Source organism: Myotis nattereri (assembly GCF_964212035.1).
Source record: "Myotis nattereri genome assembly, chromosome: 2".
Lineage (NCBI taxonomy): Eukaryota > Metazoa > Chordata > Mammalia > Chiroptera > Vespertilionidae > Myotis > Myotis nattereri.
In genome coordinates, this window is record NC_138076.1 from 201,009,335 (window position 1) to 201,031,407 (window position 22,073).

General features: G+C 38.7%; 1 protein-coding gene across 3 annotated transcripts in view; it reads left to right on the forward strand.

Annotated features, from left to right (window-relative positions):
• The window catches only part of CHPT1 (choline phosphotransferase 1), a 22,671-nt gene continuing 598 nt past the window's right edge, over nt 1-22,073 (forward strand). The window contains exons 1-8 of one of the 3 annotated variants that reach the window (XR_013995620.1): nt 1-310; nt 9,160-9,307; nt 9,586-9,727; nt 11,887-11,971; nt 14,398-14,529; nt 16,492-16,650; nt 17,151-17,276; nt 19,956-20,155. Coding sequence is in view for 1 of the 3 variants with exons in the window: in XM_081085164.1 (XP_080941290.1) it covers nt 38-310; nt 9,160-9,307; nt 9,586-9,727; nt 11,887-11,971; nt 14,398-14,529; nt 16,492-16,650; nt 17,151-17,276; nt 19,956-20,066 (1,176 nt within the window). In the remaining 2 variants the exon portion in view is untranslated. The remainder of the gene's footprint in view (nt 311-9,159; nt 9,308-9,585; nt 9,728-11,886; nt 11,972-14,397; nt 14,530-16,491; nt 16,651-17,150; nt 17,277-19,955; nt 20,156-22,073) is intronic. The other 2 variants (XM_081085164.1, XR_013995621.1) reach the window with 2 other exon arrangements.

Genomic DNA, 22,073 nt, shown 5'->3' on the forward strand with positions numbered 1-22,073 from the left:
CGCGGGCGGCTCGCAGCGGCGGGGCCCGCAGGCGGCCATGGCGGCGGGCGCGGGGGCCAGGCCGGCGCCGCGCTGGCTGCGGGCGCTGTGGGAGCCGCTGAGCGCGGCGCAGCTGCGGCGGCTGGAGGAGCACCGCTACAGCGCGGCGGGGGTCTCGGTGCTGGAGCCGCCGCTGCAGCGCTACTGGGCCTGGCTGCTCCAGTGGGTGCCGCTGTGGCTCGCCCCCAACTCCATCACCCTGCTGGGCCTCGCCATCAACCTGCTCACCACGCTCCTGCTCATCGCCTACTGCCCCACGGCCACCGAGGAGGTAGGCGCGCCCCCGGGGGTTCCCCCGCGCCCGCCCCCGAGGCTCGGCGGCGGAAGGACCCCCAACTGCTGTCCCGGAGTCCCGCGTCCGCCGCCCGCACCGCCCCGGCTGCAGGCGCCAGGGGAGCGGGAGACCCCCGCGTGGCTGAGCCTCCCGGGGCGGCGGAGGGCGGACCCCGCCGCTTCCCCCGCGCCCGCCCGCCCGCCCCGAGCCTCCCCAGCTGCCTAGAGGCGGTCACGCCGCCACCCCAGTCCCGCGTCCGCCCCGAGCCTTGCCCCGGCGGCGGAGGGGCTGTCAAGGTCACTGCGAGCCGGGGGCCCGCCGCCCCGCCGCCCCCCGCCCCGCTGGGCACTGACACCACCGTCCCGGGCGGCCTGGCACCGGGGCTGGTGGCCAGTCAGGTAGGTCATCCCCACGTGCCCTCTGGACACTGACAGGCGTCTGTTTCTCAAGAGTGTGCTCGTGATCCTGAAATGAACCCCCAGAAAGGGTCCTCCAGAACCAGTATCTGTAGCGTTCATCAAAGAGAAGTTACTCTTCTCAGAGGTAACAACTTCCTCTTTGCCTCACTGGCTTTTTCGTGAAACGCCAGCCAAGGTAGCAGCGAGGCGATCATCCTTATCATCACGACCCACGGAGCATGAAAGCCAGTGGATTTTATTAGCAGCAAGGCGTTGACCTGTGTCCCAAATAAGAGTAAATAATGTGGGCTTGACAGCTGTTCATCAGTAGCACCCCTTGGGCTGTGTGGAGGGTTTTGGAGGCGGGGGTGGGGGTGTGTGTGGGGGGGCACCTTCTTCCTATAGCTTTGTAGAGTGCAGGGATAAAGGCTACATTGCACTTTCTATGACATTGTTTTCCTATCTTTGCCCTCCAAATAGTGAACTCCTTTTATAATCATATTTGAACATAGATCCTGTGGGAGAACTAATGTGATCTGAGGTTGGGTAACATGAATACAGCGGAAATATCTCCTGTCCTCCATATATACATCCATTTTAAAAAATAATAATTAGTGGCTCCTACATTTCCCCCCACTTAGAATGCTTTTCTTTTTTTTTTTTTTTTTTAATTAAAGAAACATTGACCATAGAAATAATACACAGTGGTTTAAAATAATCCACACCCCCCAAAAAATCAAAATTAAAATAATCCACACGAAATTAAAATACAGTCTTATGAAAAGTGCAAACTCATGTTACAGACTTGATGTGTCAGTTGGACTTAATAATGCTGCAGTTGTGCAGTTATTGCCTTTGTTGCGTAAGGCTTTTTAAAAATTTATCTTTCTTGTTGAAAGTATTACAGCTGTTCCCTTTTTTCCTCCCATTGACTCCCTCAACCCCACTCCCGCTTTAGAGATAAACCAAAGGATTTATATGCATATATGCATAGCCCATGGACAGACAATGTAGCGTGGGGAAGGCCTGAGGAGGGAGCCTACATTTTTAAACACATTTTGCTGACTGATAGTTATGTTTATTATAGATGATTTCTGGGCAGACATTCCTATTGTTACTCATTTCCATATTTTATGCAAAAAGTAAGTTGCTTTAGTTTTTGGCTAGAATGAGGAAGACTTGGGTTCCACTATGGCTCTCCCACATTAAGAAGAGAACGGCTGGTCTGTTGCCCAGATATAAAATAGAAAGCGCTACCTGCCAAACCAATTTCACAAGGCTGCAGTGAGGACCCAGATAAATCACATGCAGATAAACGTAAAACGTTATAACTTGCTCAACAAATTAAAAATATTACTGTTATTAAAAGTGTCCTGAAAATATATAATAAAATGTAGTTCTTCTTCAGCCTAGATTTGGCCCAACGGTATTTGGATGTTTCTGATAATTAATTGCCAGTTAGGTTTTGAACTTTTCAATATTGTTATTAATTTAAGAACCATTTGTTGAGCACTTAGAAAGAACAGGGCATACAAACAAGTCCAAGAGATTCTGTTTAGGGATGTACGGGGGAGGGGAGTGAAGGAAGAGGTCAAAGTATAACTAATTAATTTTTAGGCTCAGCCTCTTTTAAAGGGGGGGGCAATTTAAAAAAAAGTGAAAAAAATCAGAATGATCTAAAAAGGGAGGTAAGGGCTAAGATGAAAGCAAGAAGAGTTTCTAAAATATGTCAATAGATCCTGCACATGCTTCTGAGTGGCTGAAGCAGTGAGGAGAAACACCTTTGCAGGACTCACATGGCCTGTCTGATGATTCCAGCAGCGACATGAAAGAAAAGCGCTGTTCTGCTTTCAGATCACAGAGCTAGGATTCTAATCTAAGTCTGACTGACACCAAAGTTTATATTTTTTTTACATATACTACCACCTTCTTATCTGGAGTTCCTGCCTTTTTGTATATGGTATGTAGGAAAGAAACCTTATATCTTATACAATATTTATCAAGTATATAAAGTGTTTTCACATCCATTGTTGCATTTGTGTCTTATATCAACCCTAGGACGTTGGCAAATTTTTTCCTTCCTACAGCAGTCTTTTCACTATTTTAATATCCTTCTGTCTATTCATCTTGAAGTAACAGTAGTACTATATATTTTTAGTAAGAGGAAATTGAGGCCCAGAGGGTTAAGTGACTTTAATCTGCCTTGGAACTTGTTTTCCTTATGCTTAGACTTAAGAATTCTTTGTGCTTTTTCAGACTTGACAGATTGCTTCCATAAAGGATCAGGAAAAACACATAAGGGTTTTAGATTTAGAGGTATAGGCTTATCTACCCATATCCTATATAATAAAAGCCTAATATGCAAATTGACTGAACAGTGGAACAACCAGCAGCACGACCAGTCACTGTGATGCAGACTGACAACCAGGGGGCAGATGCTCAACGCAGGAGCTGCCCTAAGCCCGCAGACCCCAAGCCAGCCAAGGCAGGTGCCGTTAGGGGCCCCCTGATTGCCCTGCAGAGGGAGATGACCGGTGGTGGCTGTGGCGGGGGGCTGGGCCAGCGAGCAGGTGGCGCCAAGCTGGCCAAGGCAGGTGCCAGCGGGGGGCCCCCTCGATCATCCCGCCAGTTGCCCCACAAATCGGCCTTGATCGGACAGGCCTAGGGACCCTACTCATGCACGGATTTTGTGCACCGGGCCTCTACTAAGAAATAATCTTACTCATAGAGGATTACATGTATGTAATGCAGACTACATATCTATATTAATAAGATTTATCTATTTCTTAGTTAGTGTGTTAGTTTTTAGGACATGACTGGGGGATGAAGGGAAATTAATAGGAAAAAGTTAATGCAAGTACTCTGAATTGCATTTCACACCACCATTTCTGGTAAGGACCTTTCCACTCCAGCCAAATGGAACTGCTTACTATACAGCAAGGCTTTCTCTCCTTGTCCCTCTCTTTTCTCCTTCCTCTTCCGTTCTCCTGTCCCATCTTTTAATGCACAGTTCTAAAGCTAACTCATGATGAAATATTTCTTCCTTCTCCATAGTCAAATCAACCACTTAATCTTCTAATAAGAACTAATCTTGACCAGGTATTGACTATGTTATACCTGGTGTTATTTGAAGCTGCTTTTGTCTGTTACTTCATTTAATCCTCTCAAGGACTTATGAAAAGGTACTATTATTATTCCCATTTTATAAATGAGGAAACTGAAGGGAAATTAATAGCTTTAAATGGGAATATAGCTTTAAATGGAGACCAGGATCCCAAAAATGAAAGCTATGCTTCACCGTAGGACTTTGTTCTCCATTTGAGGAGCCTTTTTTTTCTGCCAAAAGCCATTTGGGTATTTATATCATCATTCTCAGGCCATATAGAATTATCAACTTAAAAATTAACCTGTAATATTTGGTCAAACATTTAATTTACTTAACTCTAATGCCTTGTCAGGGCCAAACCAAATGATATCGTGGGCCTTATGTAGCCCGAGGGCCGGAGGTTCCCTACCCCTGATTTAGGTTATGTGTGTCTTTTCTGAGCAGGACAACCTGCCAAATTTTAAATTCAGACAGCGATTGCTCATTTGCCCATTCTCCTCAGCACAGTGCCTTACATAAAGCAAGAGGTTTAGTAAAACTATTTGCTGAATTATTGACTGCACAGATGAGATAACAAAATGTAATCGGGAGATCATGTTTGTCCAACCTTATCCAGTTTTATTAGGTCTTAAATACTTAGCAGTTGTTTGGCCTGGGTAATTTGACCAAGAGTAAGCAGGAGTTGGGGCGAATAGAGAAAACAAGAACTGAATGGCCTCCTCCTTACTTTGATGAAGCAGTTCTGTCTTAATGCTGCCTTGTCCTTGGCCCCCGTTTCTTGGCTGCCTGATCCTAAGTAGAATCATAGACCCCTAGCGTTTGAAGGGCCTTAGGGCTTATTGAATGTGATTCCTATATTTGCATATGAGAAAACTCAGTGATTCCCATCTAGTTTTTCAAACTCCAGCCTAGTAGCATTTATCTACCATAAAACCCTCATACACCTGTTTTTGACTGGTATAAACTGTGGCTCTATTGTTTAAGTTGATTTGAGTAAATGTTTTTGCTTTATCTTTTCGGTCTGTGTACATAAATCCACGTTGGTGTCTCTGTTAAGAGTGTGTTTATAGCAGATGGGTGCCTAGCATAGAGCTAGGTCAAAGGGCACTGAACAATTTCTTTTGTTTATGATAGAAAGTTGAATTGAAAAGCAAGTATATCTGAGAAAGTAAGAAAGACCCTAAGAAATGTTTTATTCCCTGTCTTAATAATTTAGGTTATAGTTGCCTTTGCACTATAAAGAGTTATTTGTTGGGGGAATAAGAAAAGGCAATAATCTGTAGATTCCTTTTCAGTTTTTGTATAGGTTTGGTTTCTTTGAAATCTGGTCTATTTCCTTTTTTATCCAGCTCAATAACTTAACAAGTATCATTTATTAAGGCAGGACTCTTGGCCTCTCCTTCTAAAATAAAATATAAACTCCAAACTTTCAAGAGGTGAAAGGTCTAGAAGCAGGGCAGGGACTTGAGTGAGGCAAGCAGGCACTCAGGCCTCAGAATGTAAGCAGGCAGGTGCACCACCCTGAGAATAAATCGTGCCGCACCCTGATCCCAGCCCTGCCTGGAAGGAACTTCTGCAGGTGATGTGGAAGTAGCTGTGCCGTGGGGTTTGCCCCTTGATTCCTGTGGTTTTCCTGCACTCGATTCCCAAGGACTAAGCTGTTTCTCCTTGAGAATTCTGGTTCAAGTGTGGCTAGAACATGGCATTGTAGTGTGTGGAAAGAGCTTTAAGTCAGTGTACACTCCCTGTGTATTTGACCTGGGCATAAGGCTCTGGCCACTTGGAGTTTGTGAAGTTATAAAACCGAGCAGATGTTAGAGCACCAGGTACAGTTGACTTTGGTGATAGATCTGACCCCAGGGGTTCTCTTCATACCCCTCTTCCTTCCTGTTCCCCTTAGCACTGTGGGAGTCTGGCATTTTCAACAAGAACTCTAGTAAGTACTAGAGTTAGGAGTTTTTTAAAAAATGACTTTTCACACAAAATAGAAAAAGAAGCCTACCTCTCAGAGTACAGAAAAGGCCCCTGTAGCCCAGAAGTGCTGGTGAACAACTGCATCTCTGACTGGCTTCCTTCCCCAGCTGCAACCTGCCTCACTTCCTGGGAATGGGTGTGCCCTTCTCAAATGCTGGCCCCGGACCAGAGCTGAGGCCACAGAGCCCTGTTGAAACCAGCTAGCCCCCAGGGCCCTTCCTGAGTGGCTTGAGAACAGTGTTACCCTTCCTGACACCCAAGGCCTGGGGAGCCTCCCAGGCATCCGGTGGGAGCCTCCCTCGGTAAACAAGGAAGTACCCCATCCAGCGCAGGTGAACGTCTGTGAACTATATCACAGGCACATGATATGGGTTAGAACAGGCAGTCTGTGAGAAACCCCAAAAACAGTCACTGGAATCACTCCACTAGGATCAAAGTCCTCCTCTGACACCACACCAGTATTACATTTTTTCACACATGCAAGGTCTGTCTTAACAGTTTTCTTTCTCCCTGTTACAAATGCAGTTTCTATTTTTATGGAGAGAGTAGTCAGTTGACGTTTTGGATCATTGAAATGTCCCAGTCGTTACTGGTTATGTAATATCTTGTATATCTGTCAACTATACCCAAGGTTATTTAAAGCCAAGAGGCTTTTTTTTTTTTTTTAAGTATAGAAATTCATACGTATAAATGAGCATTGTATAGTTCCAGTATTTACTAAATTTTAATTTGGGAAGATTTGCTTTTTGTGTATTACCTATACTATTTTTTATTTACTATTTTTCTTTCATAAACTTTCATTTTTTAAAGACTTAGACTCATTCTAAGCCTTTTAATAACCACATTAAATTTTTCCAAAATACACCAAAATGAAGATGTAAATATTGAAATGAAAAATTCACCCGTGACACACCTAAAATTATCTTATGCAGGTAATACCAGTAATAATAGTTACAATAAATATTTAAAATTTACTGAGCTCCTGCTTTAACGGGTTTGGCTCAGCGGGTAGAGCATTGGCCTGCAGACTCAAGGGTCCCAGGTTCGATTCCAGTCAAGGGCATGTACCTTGGTTGCGGGCACATCCCCAGTGGGGAGTGTGCAGGAGGCAGCTGATCGATGTTTCTCATCGATGTTTCTAGCTCTCTGTCCCTCTCCCTTCCTCTCTGTGGAAAATCAATAAAATATATTTTTTAAAAAATTTACTGAGCTCCTTCTGATACCAGTCAGGGAACCTGGCCCTGGGAAGGTCTGCCTAGGGCCAGCTGGCAGTGTGTGGGTTCTTTGTGCAGAAAAGATTTCACAATATGAGTCCAGGTGACTATGAGGGTATGTTTATTAAAGCTGGGGACAGTAAAATAATGATGGGCTTAGCATAGAAGAAACAATGGGAGAGCCTAGGCTGGACTGCTTTGGTTTCTAAAAGTGTTATAGGAAACAAATGAGCTGAAGCAGGGCTGCTTTGGTTTCTAAAAGTGTTATAGGAAACAAATGAGCTGAAGCAGGGCTGCTTTGGCTCACTGAGAAGTCAAAAGAGAAAAGAAAGCCTTGGAGACAGATTTGGGGGTAAGCTTGGGACAAGCTGCTCCTGACCACTGCTCCCCTGGTTGCAAGTCTCCTGGGGAGCCTTTGCGTCTAGGAGATGCTTGCCTGAGGGGGAAGAAATGCCATGGGTGCTCCTAGGAGGGAGAGCTTGAGCGGGTCCTTTGTCTTAAGGGCTTTATTCTCTCTTTTGCCTTTGAGAATCTTAGGGGAGGTCTCAGGAAAGGTTTCAGCAGCATATTCATCTTTCAGGGTCTCTGCTGATTGGTCAGCACCAGGGCAGGGGGTCTCTGGTCATTGCAGCTGCTCCTGGCTTCGACCACCTCCTTTTGCAGCTTTTCTGGGCCTGGAGCTGAAATACAACTGAGGCCTAGGGAGGTGACCACCTGTATGAAGCTGTAAGTTGCTCCGCCAGTTTGTTCAGCTCTCTGTCTTGGCTTCCCCATTCCACTTGCCAAGGAATTTTTTTAGCTTACTATCTTGCCTCATTTCTATATGCCAGGTACTTTTCTAAATGCCTTATACGTAATCACCTGAGCACCTTCCTCTTCTTCCGTGCTCTGCCTCACAAATTCTAGCTGCCTTAGCCTTCCTAAACTATGCTATGTTTCTCTTCAACACAGCAAGATCACTGGGCACTGTTCAGGTCCCCCATTTCTTTCCTGTGGCCTAGAAACTGCCTCTAGGCCATAAGCTGTTGCAGTCATAGGCTCACCTCATTTGTTTCCCTTCTACAGGGATCACGTCCTGTATTGGCTGCAATGTCTGAAAACTGGTGTTTCATTTATTTTATTGCTTTTCTTGTTTTATGAGGTTGGAGAGTAAATCCAGTCCCCTGATACTCCATCCTGAATAGAAGCAGGGGTCTGTAATCCATCTTTGTTTGAATAATGTCAAATCTAGTGCCATATATGTATAGTATTGAAAGAATCAAAATCAAGTCCTAATCCTTGCCCAGTGACTTAATTTTGTGCTTCTCAGAATGTGGGCTTCTGAGACCTTCTACCTGGATGACTTAGAGCAACTCATTTGATTGCTCAGTTTCATTTTTACCTGTAGAAAGAAGGTTATGAATCTTCTATATCCCCGCCCCCACCACCCTGATTGGCCCATAGCCCCTCCCTCCACCCAGTCCCACCCCAGATCAGCCCCCCGACCCTGATCAGGGGCAGGGCTGGCTGGCCAACCACCCATGGCCCCTCCACCAGGCCGCTGGCTCCCGGTCGGCACCCCCAGCCCCATTCGGGGGCAGGGCCAGCTGGCCCACCGCCCACAGCCCCTCCCCCCCAACCTGCCCCACCCCCGATGGACCCCCACTACCCCGATAGGCCTGCGGCCCCTCCCCCCAGCCAGCTCCACCCCCATCAGCATTTCATACTGATCAGGGGCAGGGCCAGCCAGCCAACCACCAATGGCCCCTCCCCCAGGCCACTGGCCCCTGATTGACCCCCCCACCTCAATCAGCCTGCTCCACCCCCGATCATCCCCCCTACACCAATCAAAAGTGGGGCTGGCTGGCCAACCTCCCACAGCCCCTCCCCCAGCTGCTAACCCCCAATTGGCACCTCCCACCTCATTCGGGGACGGGGCCGGCTGGCCCACCACCCACAGCCCCTCCCCACGGCCGGTCTCACCCCCAATTGCCCTCCTACCCCAATCGGGGGCGGGACCCACAAGCCAATCGCCCACGGCCCCTTCCCCCAGCCGGCCTGGCCCTGATCAGCCCCAATTGGGGCCGGGCCGGCTGGACCCCATCTGTGCACAAATTCATGCACTGGGCCTCTAGTTTTATTATAATAGTCTTTATTATTTACATTTATTTTTAGGCACCATACTGGACATACCTATTATGTGCACTCGGGCTCTTTATCTACCAGTCACTGGATGCTATTGACGGGAAACAAGCCAGAAGAACAAATTCTTGTTCTCCTTTAGGAGAACTTTTTGACCATGGTTGTGACTCTCTTTCCACGGGTAAATTAACTGAAGTTGTGGTTGTTTTTTTAATAATGACTTAAACATGAAATGAGCTGTTTGAATGGTTTATTTTTTTTTGGATGGGTGTACCTATGGGAGCAATTTTTGCACAGTGTATTTTAAAAATATCTTCAAGTGTTTATTTTGTTTAGTGTACTTTATTCTAATGCCAAGATTATGTTCCTTAAAACTCTGTATTGCTGAATAGTAGATGGCGATTTTTTTTCATTAATTATTTCCAATTCTTAATGGTTCTTAAACCTTGTTTCTTTCAGTATTGATGGCAGTTGGAGCTTCAATTGCTGTGCGTTTAGGAACTCATCATGACTGGTTGTTTTTCTGCTGTTTTATTGGGATGTTCTTATTTTATTGTGCTCATTGGCAGACTTATGTTTCGGGTGTGTTGAGGTTTGGAAAGTAAGTATGTATTTTAAGTTGTACATTTAAAAATATAACTGAGTTTATTTTCACTGTCTGTTATAGTTCATATATATGTAATAAGGGGAACAAAGCTTCAATCAGGAATTTAAATTATCTTTTAACTTATTGGAGCATCCATAAATGTTGTATCTTAATTTAAATCTTTTAGGTATTCTGCCAGTTATAAATAATTACATATTTGATAATAACTTTATTTTCTCTGTTTCTCCAACTTATATTAGACAGGAGAAAGAGAAAAATAAGGGACCTGAATAGTATAGAAAAAGGACTCATGATCAATGCTCAGTAAATGTTAGTTTTTTCCCCCTTTTTCTCCACAAAGTACCAAACATTTTATTATTGTTTTCCTTTTCCAACTAACTTGATTATTTCTCCATGAAGCCTGGAGGCCACTGATCTTATTAATACCTGCATGTCATTATTCATATTTTCCTTAATATTCAGTTCACCTTTCCTCCTGTCCCCAAATAACTTAGTTGTGTTTTCTTCCATTTCTGTTTTTTTTGTTGTTGTTTTTTTACCATCTAATCCTCATATTTTTTATATTTGCAGAGCAATAAGTATTCCTTTAGCATCTAGAGCAGCGGTTCTCAACCTGTGGGTCGCGACCATCGGAAAACACATATAGCATATCAGATATTTACATTATGATTCATAACGGTAGCAAAATTACAGTTATGAAGTAGCAATGAAAATAATTTTATGGTTGGGGGTCACCACAGCATGAGGAATTGTATGAAAGGGTCACGGCATCAGGAAGGTTGAGAACCACTGATCTAGAGACTCTGGGGCATCCAAGTGGAGATGTAAAGTAGGCTGACAGATATAAAAATCTGGAGCTCAGAAAAGAAGATGGGGATTTAGAGGTCATTAGCATATAGATGATAGTCTTAAGTACAGAGAGAATTGTTCAGAGACTCTAAAAGGAGAAAAGATAGAATTCTGGAAGTAATAGCATTTAAGATGTGGAAGAAGAAGCAGTCTAAGAAGGAGCCTGAGAAAAGCTTCCAGCAAGTTAGGAGAATCAGGAAAGAGAATGGAATAAATAAAACCATAGCAAAGCATTTCAAGAAAGAGGGAATGATCAGCATTTTCAGTATTGTAGAGAGGTTATGCAAGATAATAACTGAAATGTATTCCTTAGTTTTGGCAAATTGAAAGACACTGTTTGCATTAAGTAATTTTAGTACAATGGCGCCAAAAATCAGATTAGAGTGGATTAAGCAGCAACTCTGAGGACAGGAGGAAATTAGAAATGTACTACTTTTCAGTTAACCTGTTTATGGAGCAAAGAAGAGAGGAGTCGATAGCTTCAGGGGGTACCGATTAGAGACTGATATTGGCTGGTTTTTAGGGTTGTTTTTTTTTAAAATTATTTTTATTGATTTCAGAGAGGAAGGGAGAGGGAGAGACAGAAACATCAATGATGAGAGAGAGCCATCGATTAGCTGCCTCCTGCATGCCCCCTTACTGGGGACCAAGCCCACAACCCAGGCATGTGCCCTCCACTGGAACGGAACCATGGATCCTTCAGTCTGCAGGCCGTCACTCTAGCCACTGAGCCAAACCAGCTAGGTCTAGGGATTGTTTTTTTATACAAAAAATTGAAGCACATTTATATATTAAGAGGAAAATATTTGGATGGGGAAAAAAGGGAACTCTTAGTAACTTAATAAGGAAAACTATTGGAATTTTCCCTGCTTAAGTTAAATTGACTTGAGAATGTTTAAGAATTTGTCTTAAATTATCTGTTGTTTTTATATTTTGTAATTTTTTCTGATTATGAGAGTAATTGTTATAAAAATAATTCAAACTTTACAGAAGTACATAAAATAGAAAGTAAAAAGTCTTCTGCAATCTCAGTGGTAACCACTATTAGCAATTTTATATATGCCATAGAGTTGTCCTCTTCATGCATATACTAATATTTACCTGTATGTGAGCACATGTTGTTCTATAGGTGTGTTTTTTACTTAACCGTGTAGTCATCTGATAATTCAGTGATGGAACTAAAGGTAAAAATAAACTAAGCCTATAGATATTTTTACACCTTTGATATATAGTATATGGTTAACCTTTACATACAGGAATTTTATTTACAAATATCTTTTCTATTCTTTATCCTTCATCTTTAGAGTGGATGTAAATGAAATTCAAGTAGGTTTAATGATCATCTTTGTGTTGTCTACATTTGGAGGAGCAACAATGTGGGACTATACGGTAAAACTGAATGTTTATATTTACTTTTAAGTACTTTTTAAATATTTAGGAAAAATATTGCATTGTTAATTTTCTTCAGAAATCCTGGGCATTGTACTTAATATTCATTGCATTTCTTAACTTTCTCCTTTTGTTATATAATTTTTTTTTATCCTACATACCTTATGACATTTTCCTTTATGCAGGAATATATTAGCAGAGAAAAAAAAGAACCCCACTTCCCTAATACAAACTTAAACACTAGTTGAACTGCCTTTTCCAGGCCAAAATTTATCTTATACAATAGATGTTTAGAAGAATAAATTCAATAAAATATTTTACATTTGAAACTTGTCCCTCAATATTAGGAAAGAAATGTTGCTAATTTGCATTTTTATACTCTATAATGAGGTGAAGTTTCCCATATTAAGGAGTATTTTCATTTTCTGCTTGGTTGGTAACCTCAGTATTTTGATCAAAACTGACACTCACAAAGCCACTGTCATACATTCACGCTTTGCAAAGGGAGAAACTAGAAAGAAACAAATTATTGTGTCTCTACAACCTAAGTCCACAACACTGGCTGACTCACAATCTCATTCCCATAGAGTTAAGAAGGATAATATCAATAGCCAACAACTAACGTTTATTCAACACTTATTATGTTCCTAAACATTCTACTATCATTGCTTCACCTGATCCTCAGAACAATCCTATAAAATCAATATCATTAATCTGTTTTATGAATGTTTTAGTTAGATTAATTTGTCCAAGAACACATACTAGGTAGCTAGTGAGATCTGGAGCTAGAAATTAAGTAGACTGATTCCAAATTCTATGTTTTTAGTCACTAATTTACATTATACGTCCAGTGAAAATAGTATGAGATACAAAACTAAACATACTCCTACCATAAGATCCCTTGGGATTTATCCAAATAAGTTGAAAACTTATCCACCCAGAAACCTGAACATAGATGTTTATAGCAGCTTTATTTATAGTTTCCAATACATGGATGCAACCAAGATGTCCTTCAGTAGGTAAATGGATAAACCATGGTACATCCAGACAATGGAATATTAATTACTATTAAAAAGAAAAAGCTACCAAGCTATGAAAAGACGTGGAGAAACTTTAACGGTATATTACTTAGTAGAAAAAGCCAATCTGAAAGGCTATGTATTATACGACTCATTCGGGAAAAGGCAAACGATGGAGATTGTGAAAAGGTTAGTGATTGCCAGAGTTTGTGGGGAGGAGGGTTAAGTAGACAAAGCACAGAATTTTTATAAGGCAGTGAAACTATTCTGTATGATATAATGCTGGAGGCACTGAGGCCTATGGAGACTCTGTACTTTCCGTACAATTTTGCTGTGAACCTAAAATTGCTCTAAAAGGTAATTCTATTAAAAATAGTAATAGGAGACTTCTCTGAGACAATGGTTTCAGAATTGGCTAATTATAGTTCATATCACTAGGATCAGAAATAGACTTTGAGCATATTTTCAAGTAGTGGTACATTCCCTGAGACATTCATATTTCTTCTCATGTAAGTTTAAATAATAGCATCAAACATATGCTACTATAGGCTTCTGGAATATAGTAGAGGAATGTGATGTGTCTTACTTAGGTGGTAGCTGTTCTGTCAGTACCCATAGAAGGTGAATGTGGACCTAGAGGCAGTTAGGCATCTCTGGTCACTGAGTCAGACGTGGTTGTCTTAAATTTGGAATTCTGATTTAGTTTTAATGGGGAAGAATGTAATTTCATCTTAAAATCATTTCATCCACTCTTTTGGCAATACTATAGGAAGAAAGCACATCTGCTTATTCTCACCCATAAGGCTATTTATTTTAGATGTAAATTTTCTAAATTAATTGTTAATCTATAGTTTACACAAATTTTGGGACAATATTTCAAAGTCTGTTTTCAGAACATGACAGCCTACAGCTTTTGGCAATTCATTGTTACTGTTTTTTAAATCCTTTGCTGCCTTTGGAAGTTTTCTTGAACAGCATTTGACCAACAGGTAAATATACTGCTAGAGATTTAATCCTGGATCTTAACTACACAGAATTTTTGCATGGACACACATCATGATTGTCACATTCATGATGCAGATTATGGTGTCTGACTTTCCTGTGATTTACTCAATCCAAGTGGCCTATCCTTTTTCATTCATTTAAGTCAGATGAAGGTTTATGAGATTAAATGTCTCACGACAATTATGTAAGTAGACTTAGCTGAATTTGGTGGATTTGTTTTTCACTTAATGAATAAAACCATTAAAAGAGAAGTTACCACTTCATAGCCTTCCAGAAGTTATAGTTTGAGTAAAAGAAAAATGATAACTTATTGTATAGGACCATATTGTAATGTTTCTTTACTATTTAATAGGAAAATAAATTCTATTTTCTTAATGATGTTTCTTTCCTCTACCCCTCAAGATACCCATTCTAGAAGTAAAATTGAAGATCTTCCCAGTTCTTGGAGTTGTAGGTGGAGCAATTTTTTCCTGTTCAAATTATTTCCATGTTATCCTCCATGGTGGAGTTGGCAAGAATGGATCCACTATAGCAGTAAGACATTAATTTTATGCTAAACTTAATTATCACCAGCTACAGAGATACTAAACATATGCTGAAGTTTAAGAATGGGGAAGGGAACGAAATATCTTAAAAGATTCTTTTTAAGTACATAATACAAAAGCATTTTTAAAACAGTGTAGACTGATAATAAAGCACTTTTCCTCTTTGTAGCTTTTCTGAATAGACATTCCTGGCATTTCATTTACTCATCTGTTACACTACTGTACATAATTAAGAGTTGCCATTTGTTGTCTTGCATTTTGTGCCTTACACTAATAAGGAGAGGAGAGGAGAAAAGGTAGAGACTGAGTTCCTGATTGAATGGCGGGAAAGCTGCCAGAGGTCATTGTTTCACATATGGGATACTTATTACCAGAGAAGTATATTTCACTGAAATATATATTTTTAAACTATTCTATTTTAAAAGGTAAAATATAACCTTAATTCCTAAACTGAGTGGACAGACCTGGTGCTTTATGAGTCAGAACTCCTGCCAAGATTTTAAATAAATATAACACAGTATCTGTTTCTTAAAAAACATATTGTAATCTTCAAGGTTCTTGAACATAAGGATATGAATACTTATTCCAGTGATGCCATCTTTTATCAAAAACGTTTTTGGAATGTCTTTTTAGAATTACTTTAAGCTGTAAGTCATTCTCGTTAATTTCTTTGGTGTTATAGTTCAATTTTTCTGTCCTTTAAAGGTGGATTTGATTTAGAAAAAAAAGTCATTTGGAGCTTGGTCTAATAAATAAGAGGAGTAATAAACATGAAATACAGCATTTTTCATTTAAAAAAGTCTCATCCTCTTAAATGACATGAATTGGCTTTAGGACAATTTCGAAAGAATCCACATAATTCGTAAATTATCCATCTATTAAAGTATATTTTATATACATAATTCAAAAGCAAAGTATAAAACTCATTTAGATACATAAGTTCTGATATAGTTGAAAACATTATTTTGATGTTTTTTGAGGTGTTTTGTCTGTTGACCTCAGTACAGTACTGTGCAGAGGTGCTTAGGAAGACTAGTTGCTTGACCATGGGTGACAAAATAGAGCACTAGCTGGAACACGAGTCCTACTAAAGAAAATATGATTTAGTAAGCGTCAGTGTCCACTTTAGAGAATGTTTTACTAAGAAATAATTGATGGACTGTTTGAAGGAAGGTAAGAAATCAAATATTAGGGCTAAGAAGTAGTTGATTTCAAACTCTTAAACTGGTGGTTTTCCAACATTTTTAGCAGCAGATTTTCTTGAATAAAATCTCCCGAACCATAATACAGATAAAAGCACTATTTTATTAGTCTAAATTTTTATGTTATTACTATATAGTATAATTTTTTATTATATATGTCTTTGTAGGATTGTTACTGTAATTTTATAGTCAGTTATAACATGTAAACTTAAACAAGGATATGTCTGTTTTAATGAACACATTTAAATTAGTGGTTATAGATTTAGTAAGTCTTAAGACCAAATTTATTTCAGTATTTTGTTTAGGATAAGCAATGCTGAGAGAATTCTGATTCACAAAGATAAAAATGTAATGGGTTGGATTTTACAGTGAGTGTTACATAAAAGTGCATTTGCAGTCTAAATACGAAAAAAGGCAGGGGAAGGGGGAGTTGGTATTGAGAGAGCGAGGCAGATATTTCTGGACAAAAATATGTTAACTTCGCAGTCCAAGAGTTGATGACCTTTAGCATAGTAAAAGTTGGTATAGAATAAATTATATTATTTTTTAGTGTTTACTAATTGGAATCAAACACCTATAGCACAGAATCTTTGTAACCCTAGAGTTCTGTGAAAGTTTGAAAAGCACAGCCAAGGCCTGTATACTCACTGTTCTTTAGGTCTCTAGTTCAAAACAAAATAGATGCTCAGAAAATGTAATATAATCAATAGTGTTAAAATGTGATGTTGATTTTCTGCTTTATCCATTAGGGCACCAGTGTCTTGTCACCTGGACTTCACATAGGAATAATTATTATACCGGCAATAATGATCTATAAAAAGTCAGCAACTAATGTGTTTGAAAAGCATCCTTGTCTTTATACCCTAATGTTTGGATGTGTCTTTGCTAAAGTAGCACAAAAATTGGTGGTAAGAAATTATTTTATGATTTATGGTATAATAACCTACTTGGTCCTCAAACTCAGAGCTGGAAACTATTTCATACAATGGGTATTTTATGTGTGTGTGTGTGTGTGTGTGTGTGTGTGTGTGTGTGTGGTGTTATCATCATAAAATGTAGGTATGTATTTGTCCTCCAAGTAAAATTGTGAATGAGTTAATGTTATATTTAGGGAAACAGATTCTTTACTGTATAGCAAGTTCTTTTATTTGTTTAATTATTATCAATTATAACTTTCTGATATCAAGAAATTTAAATACTGGAAACTTTAATTAAAGCTACCCAGTCATCAATCATGAATTTAAGAAATTTTAGATTCAGTATTTCCATATCAAATATGAGATTAAATGGTGTCTTTATCCTTATTTGTCTTAATAGTGAATTAAAGTTATAATCAATTCTGTTCTGCAAGTAAAAGCTAAAATGTTTGAAATTTAATAGTAAAATTATTTTGTTTACTTTTTTATAGATAGCTCACATGACTAAAAGTGAACTGTATCTTCAAGACACTGCCTTTTTGGGCCCAGGTCTTTTATTTTTAGACCAGTACTTTAATAATTTTGTAGACGAATATGTTGTTCTATGGATAGCAATGGTAAGTTCTTTTCTGCTAAGATTTTATTTTTAACAGATGTCAGATAACACTATTTTTAAGAGTCATTTCAGTGAAATATCAGGTAGTCTTACTACTAGTTTATACCATAAATGTTTCTGTAAAATTACTTATTTAAAGCTATGAATTGTTTTTTATTGAGTATAGAAACAGCCTACATATCTGGAGATCTTGCTTCCAACCAAATTTTTAAAAATACAACTGTTTACTTAAAAATAACTATATTTTGCCCTAGCTGGTTTGGTTCAGTGGATAGAGCATCAGACTGCGGACCAAAGGGTCCCAGGTTCGATTCCAGTCAAGGGCACATGCCTGGGTTGTGGGCTCGATCCTCAGTTGGGGGTGTGCAGGAGGCAGCCGATCAATGATTCTCTCTCATCATTAATGTTTCTATCTCTCGCTCCCTCTCCCTTCCTTTCTGAAATCAATAAAAATATATTAAAAAAAACTATATCTTTATCCTCTCCCTAAAATACTATTTATACTTAAAGATATCAAAAATGACTTTACTCTGCCAAAGGACTACTGCACTTATTAGTGTCTTTTACTTAATCAAGCTTATTAGAATTAATCCAAGCTTATGGCAGGTTACAGGTAAATTAGATGGAGTTCGTGTTAGCAAAGGTAAGCACTTATTGCTTTAAAAACTGTCAACTAATATTGAGGAAATGAAACAAAACAATATTACCAAGTACCAGATTTGGGGACCATTTTCTGGTAGCAGTAAGTAACCCTATATATGGCCCTCGAGGATTTATATTCATGATGATGTCTCATCAAGCAAAGGTTAAACTCTTATTGATTACATCCTCCTCAAGAAAGTGATGGATAGTACATATGTTCAAAATATTATCCAAAATGATTATATATAGAGTTATGGTACTTAACAGAGATGCTTTAGCCATCAAAGGAAAAGAAAATCATTGTTGGTAATAACTTAATCACAAAAATGGATAAAAGAATTATTTTCTTATTTTATTGAGACAACTTTATGGTAGATCTTTAATTATGGTGGTTTCAAACAATTCTGCTATATTTTCCCCTACCTCTGGACCTCACTTGCCTTCACCAAATTTTTAGCGATACATAAACACATATTAAAGTGTGCTGAAAGAAACCCTGCAGTGAATCTTTTGATAATTTGAATCAACTACCCTATTTGTTAGATTTAGGCACTAAAAAACTATATCTGTTCTGTGTGGGGTACCACATCTGATGATCCTTTATACTAGGTTCTGGAGTAAATTAATAATATCCATCCGTGGTCCATTCAAAGGTTTTCCATTCTTCTAATGGTGGTGAGATCAGAATAATTTCCTTTAATTTGCTGTCCACTTTAAATACTTTTAGAGCTCCAAAACAGTATACATTTAAGAACCGGATGGTTATTCAAAATATCTGAAAATTCAATGTAGGGTTTCTTTAATGAACTTAAATATTACCAAGTGGAATTGTTCAACATAATTAAAATATCAGGTTAAAAACTCAAGTACCTATTTTGTAATGAGTGAGTTGACCTGGTTTACACTGATGGTGATTATGGTGAGGAAGTCAAATTCAAAACACTTGTGCCCTTTGGCATCCTTAGGGGAAAGGTTATTGCTTCAGAGAGAAAAGGATCACACAGAGCATTTCAAGTAAATGATTTACCTCTCATGGGTGAGAATTCCCTTTATACCAACAGAGTTGTGAGGCTCCTATTTCTGAAAGGAAGCATCTGCCTCTGGTCTCTGGGAAAGTTTTTAAATAGTGTGCTTTCCTCAATTTTTTATACAACACAATTTTGTGTATGCCTCCCCTTAACTATGGTATCTTTTCCAGGCCTTTTTGTTCCGCTTGGTCCACACAAGGGACATCTACTTCACTTCCATAGGCCTTTACTTTCTTACAGCTAATCTTAAGGGAGTAAGAAACCTCTATGATGGAATGGTTTTGTTATAACTGATAGTCCCTTCTAGCAGAAATTTGTAGCACAGCAGATAATTGAAAGAATGTGAAGACTTCCATTCTATTACTTTCCAGCTTTTGTGTTTTAGTCTAGGCCAGCTGTGGGCAAACTACGGCCCGCAGGCCGGATCCGGCCCGTTTGAAATGAATAAAACTAAAAAAAAAAAGACCGTACCCTTTTATGTAATGATGTTTACTTTGAATTTATATTAGTTCACACAAACACTCCATCCATGCTTTTGTTCCGGCCCTCCTGTCCAGTTTTAAGAACCCATCATGGCCCTCAAGTCAAAAAGTTTGCCCACCCCTAGTCTAGGCTTTTACCACTGTGCCTTAGATTCTATAACTGTGAAATACCTTGCATGTTCCAGAGGACTATATGAGGTTCAAATATGAAATACAGTGGGGCCTTGACTTACGAGTGTCCCGACTAACGAGTTTTTTGAGATACCAGCTGTCTCTCGGCCAATTTTTTGCTTTGAGTTGACAGAGTAATTTGAGTTAACAAGCTCCCTGATGAGCTCGGTCTCGGAACGAATTAAACTCGTAAGTCAAGGCCCACTGTATATTGAAATACTCTAAAATGTATTTTTGTTGAATTTTCAGTTAATTTCGAGATGGGGGGCGGGGGGGGGGGGTCAGGCAGAAAAATAGCTGCTGCTTCAAAAGGGATAGACCATAATCTATCTTATATTTTCTTTTTTTGCTCTAAAGGTCATTTCTTCATTTGATATGATTATGTACTTTAGTGCTTTGTGCCTGCAAATTTCAAGACACCTTCATCTAAGTATCTTCAAGATTTCATGTCATCCAGCACCTGAACAGGTTCACAAGCATATTGACTAATAACCCAAGGAAAAAAGGAGAAGCAGTTAGGGGAACCTAGGAGTGAAGGAAATCCCCTTTTGCAGGAGGCTAGTATACTATCAAATAAGGTTATATTTGAATATAAAACATTAAGTCCTGTAAATTCCATTATGTCTATTTCAGTTGTGAAGTCCTCATTGTGTATCAACATTTTTTATAACAGATTACCAGAGTAATACAAATCTGTAAATTAGAAATAAAACTAAGAAAGAAATTTAAATTTTCTAGGTACAAGAAAGTGAACCACTATAGTTCTAAATAGCAGTATCTGTCTCAGAAATTCTTATACCCAGGATTTTCATTGCCAAATGATTACATAAAAATTCAGAACTGAAAGGATTTCAGCCATGTTGAGGATGATGCTACTTTGCTAAAAATTGATGTGTTCATAATACTGCATAAGTACATGGATTATAATACTGTATTTACTGAGAATGATTTATGATTTTTTTATTAGTCATTTTCAAAAGAGGCATGTTAACCACTATCATATAAAATGAAATACATTTTTTAGTATACCAACTAGAATTTAAAAGGGTTATTGGAATTTTCTGTAATTTGTATTAAGTAAAAGCTATTTGTCTTATTAGTTCAGAAAAACAAATGAATCTTTATAGTGAGGGCAACTTATTTCTTGATATTCTGAGTTAAAATTTCATTGTCACAAAAAGATAGGCATTAAACATCCTTTTATGAAAAGTAAAACAGTACTTAAAATACAGTTGACATAAGAAAATTAGTAATTTATAAAAACATGGCAAAAATATCTTCCCTTTAGAATACTAGCCAAAAAGTTACTACAACTACACATTTCATTTGAGGTAAAAGGGGGATAAAATAAGTATCAGTTACTCAACCACCAAGTGCACCATGTACTGATTCTTATCTTTCTACTCTCATTTTGAAGTATTTTATAGTGTTCATTATGAATAATAGAACTATCACCAGGCTCCTTGGTGATCCAAATCCTCAGACTCCCTCCCCTCTTATCCTACTTTTAATTTTATCCCACAGTTCTGTAGACCATAAGCCATATGATAAAATAAAAAAAAATAAAGGAGTAATGAACATGTACTATATCTTAAGCAAGAAAAAGACAATGAAAAAAGTGGAAGTTGATATTCCTTATAAGGAAAAACTATATACTTATGTGAATTAAGGACACAGAAAACACTCCAGTGTACTTATTTTGTCTCTGTAACACTTGGTAAACTCAAATAAGGACCTTCTTAGACATTTTAGTAGTACCTAAGATTTATATTCCAAAATATACTTTGGCTTACAAGGGAACTCCTGTACAAAATGTAAAAATTTAGGAAGCAAATTATCCCCCTAATGTCAGGTAGACTATTGTTAATGGTGGACTAATTTCTTCCTATTTAAGTTATCACAGAAAAACAGAATTCCCATGGATTTGTTTTTTAAAACTTTGAAAACCTTAAAAGTAAGATAAGAGTGGGTTATGGAGTGGGGGAGGATTAGAATTTAAAACATGGTAAAACAGGAGAAAATCACTTCTAATGGGCATGTTTGTGGGGGGGATAATTTTTGTTTTGAATGAGTCAATGAAAGCAGTTTGAGCAAAAAAAGAGTAAGTTTAGCTGATACTTAAAACAAATGGTGGAACAATTTCTTTATTAAATCAAGTGTTTCATATATTTTGTTTTTAAAATACACATTTTAAAAGACAAGGTATATGAATTAACTGTTCAAGTTTGGAAATGAATATAAAATCAAACTTCCATATATTTAATCAGTACTACAAGTATATGCCATTTAATTTTAGACCAAGCTCAATTAAATGGAATTTTATTGTCTTTGTGGAAATGACATTCACAAATCTGTATTTTAAAATCTGTATTTATATCTTGTTCAATCATCTTAATGGTTTTTAGTGGTTTTATTCCACAACACAAATTTAAGTTGCTTTTAATACATTTTATAAGTCAATAGATTTTCTTTTGA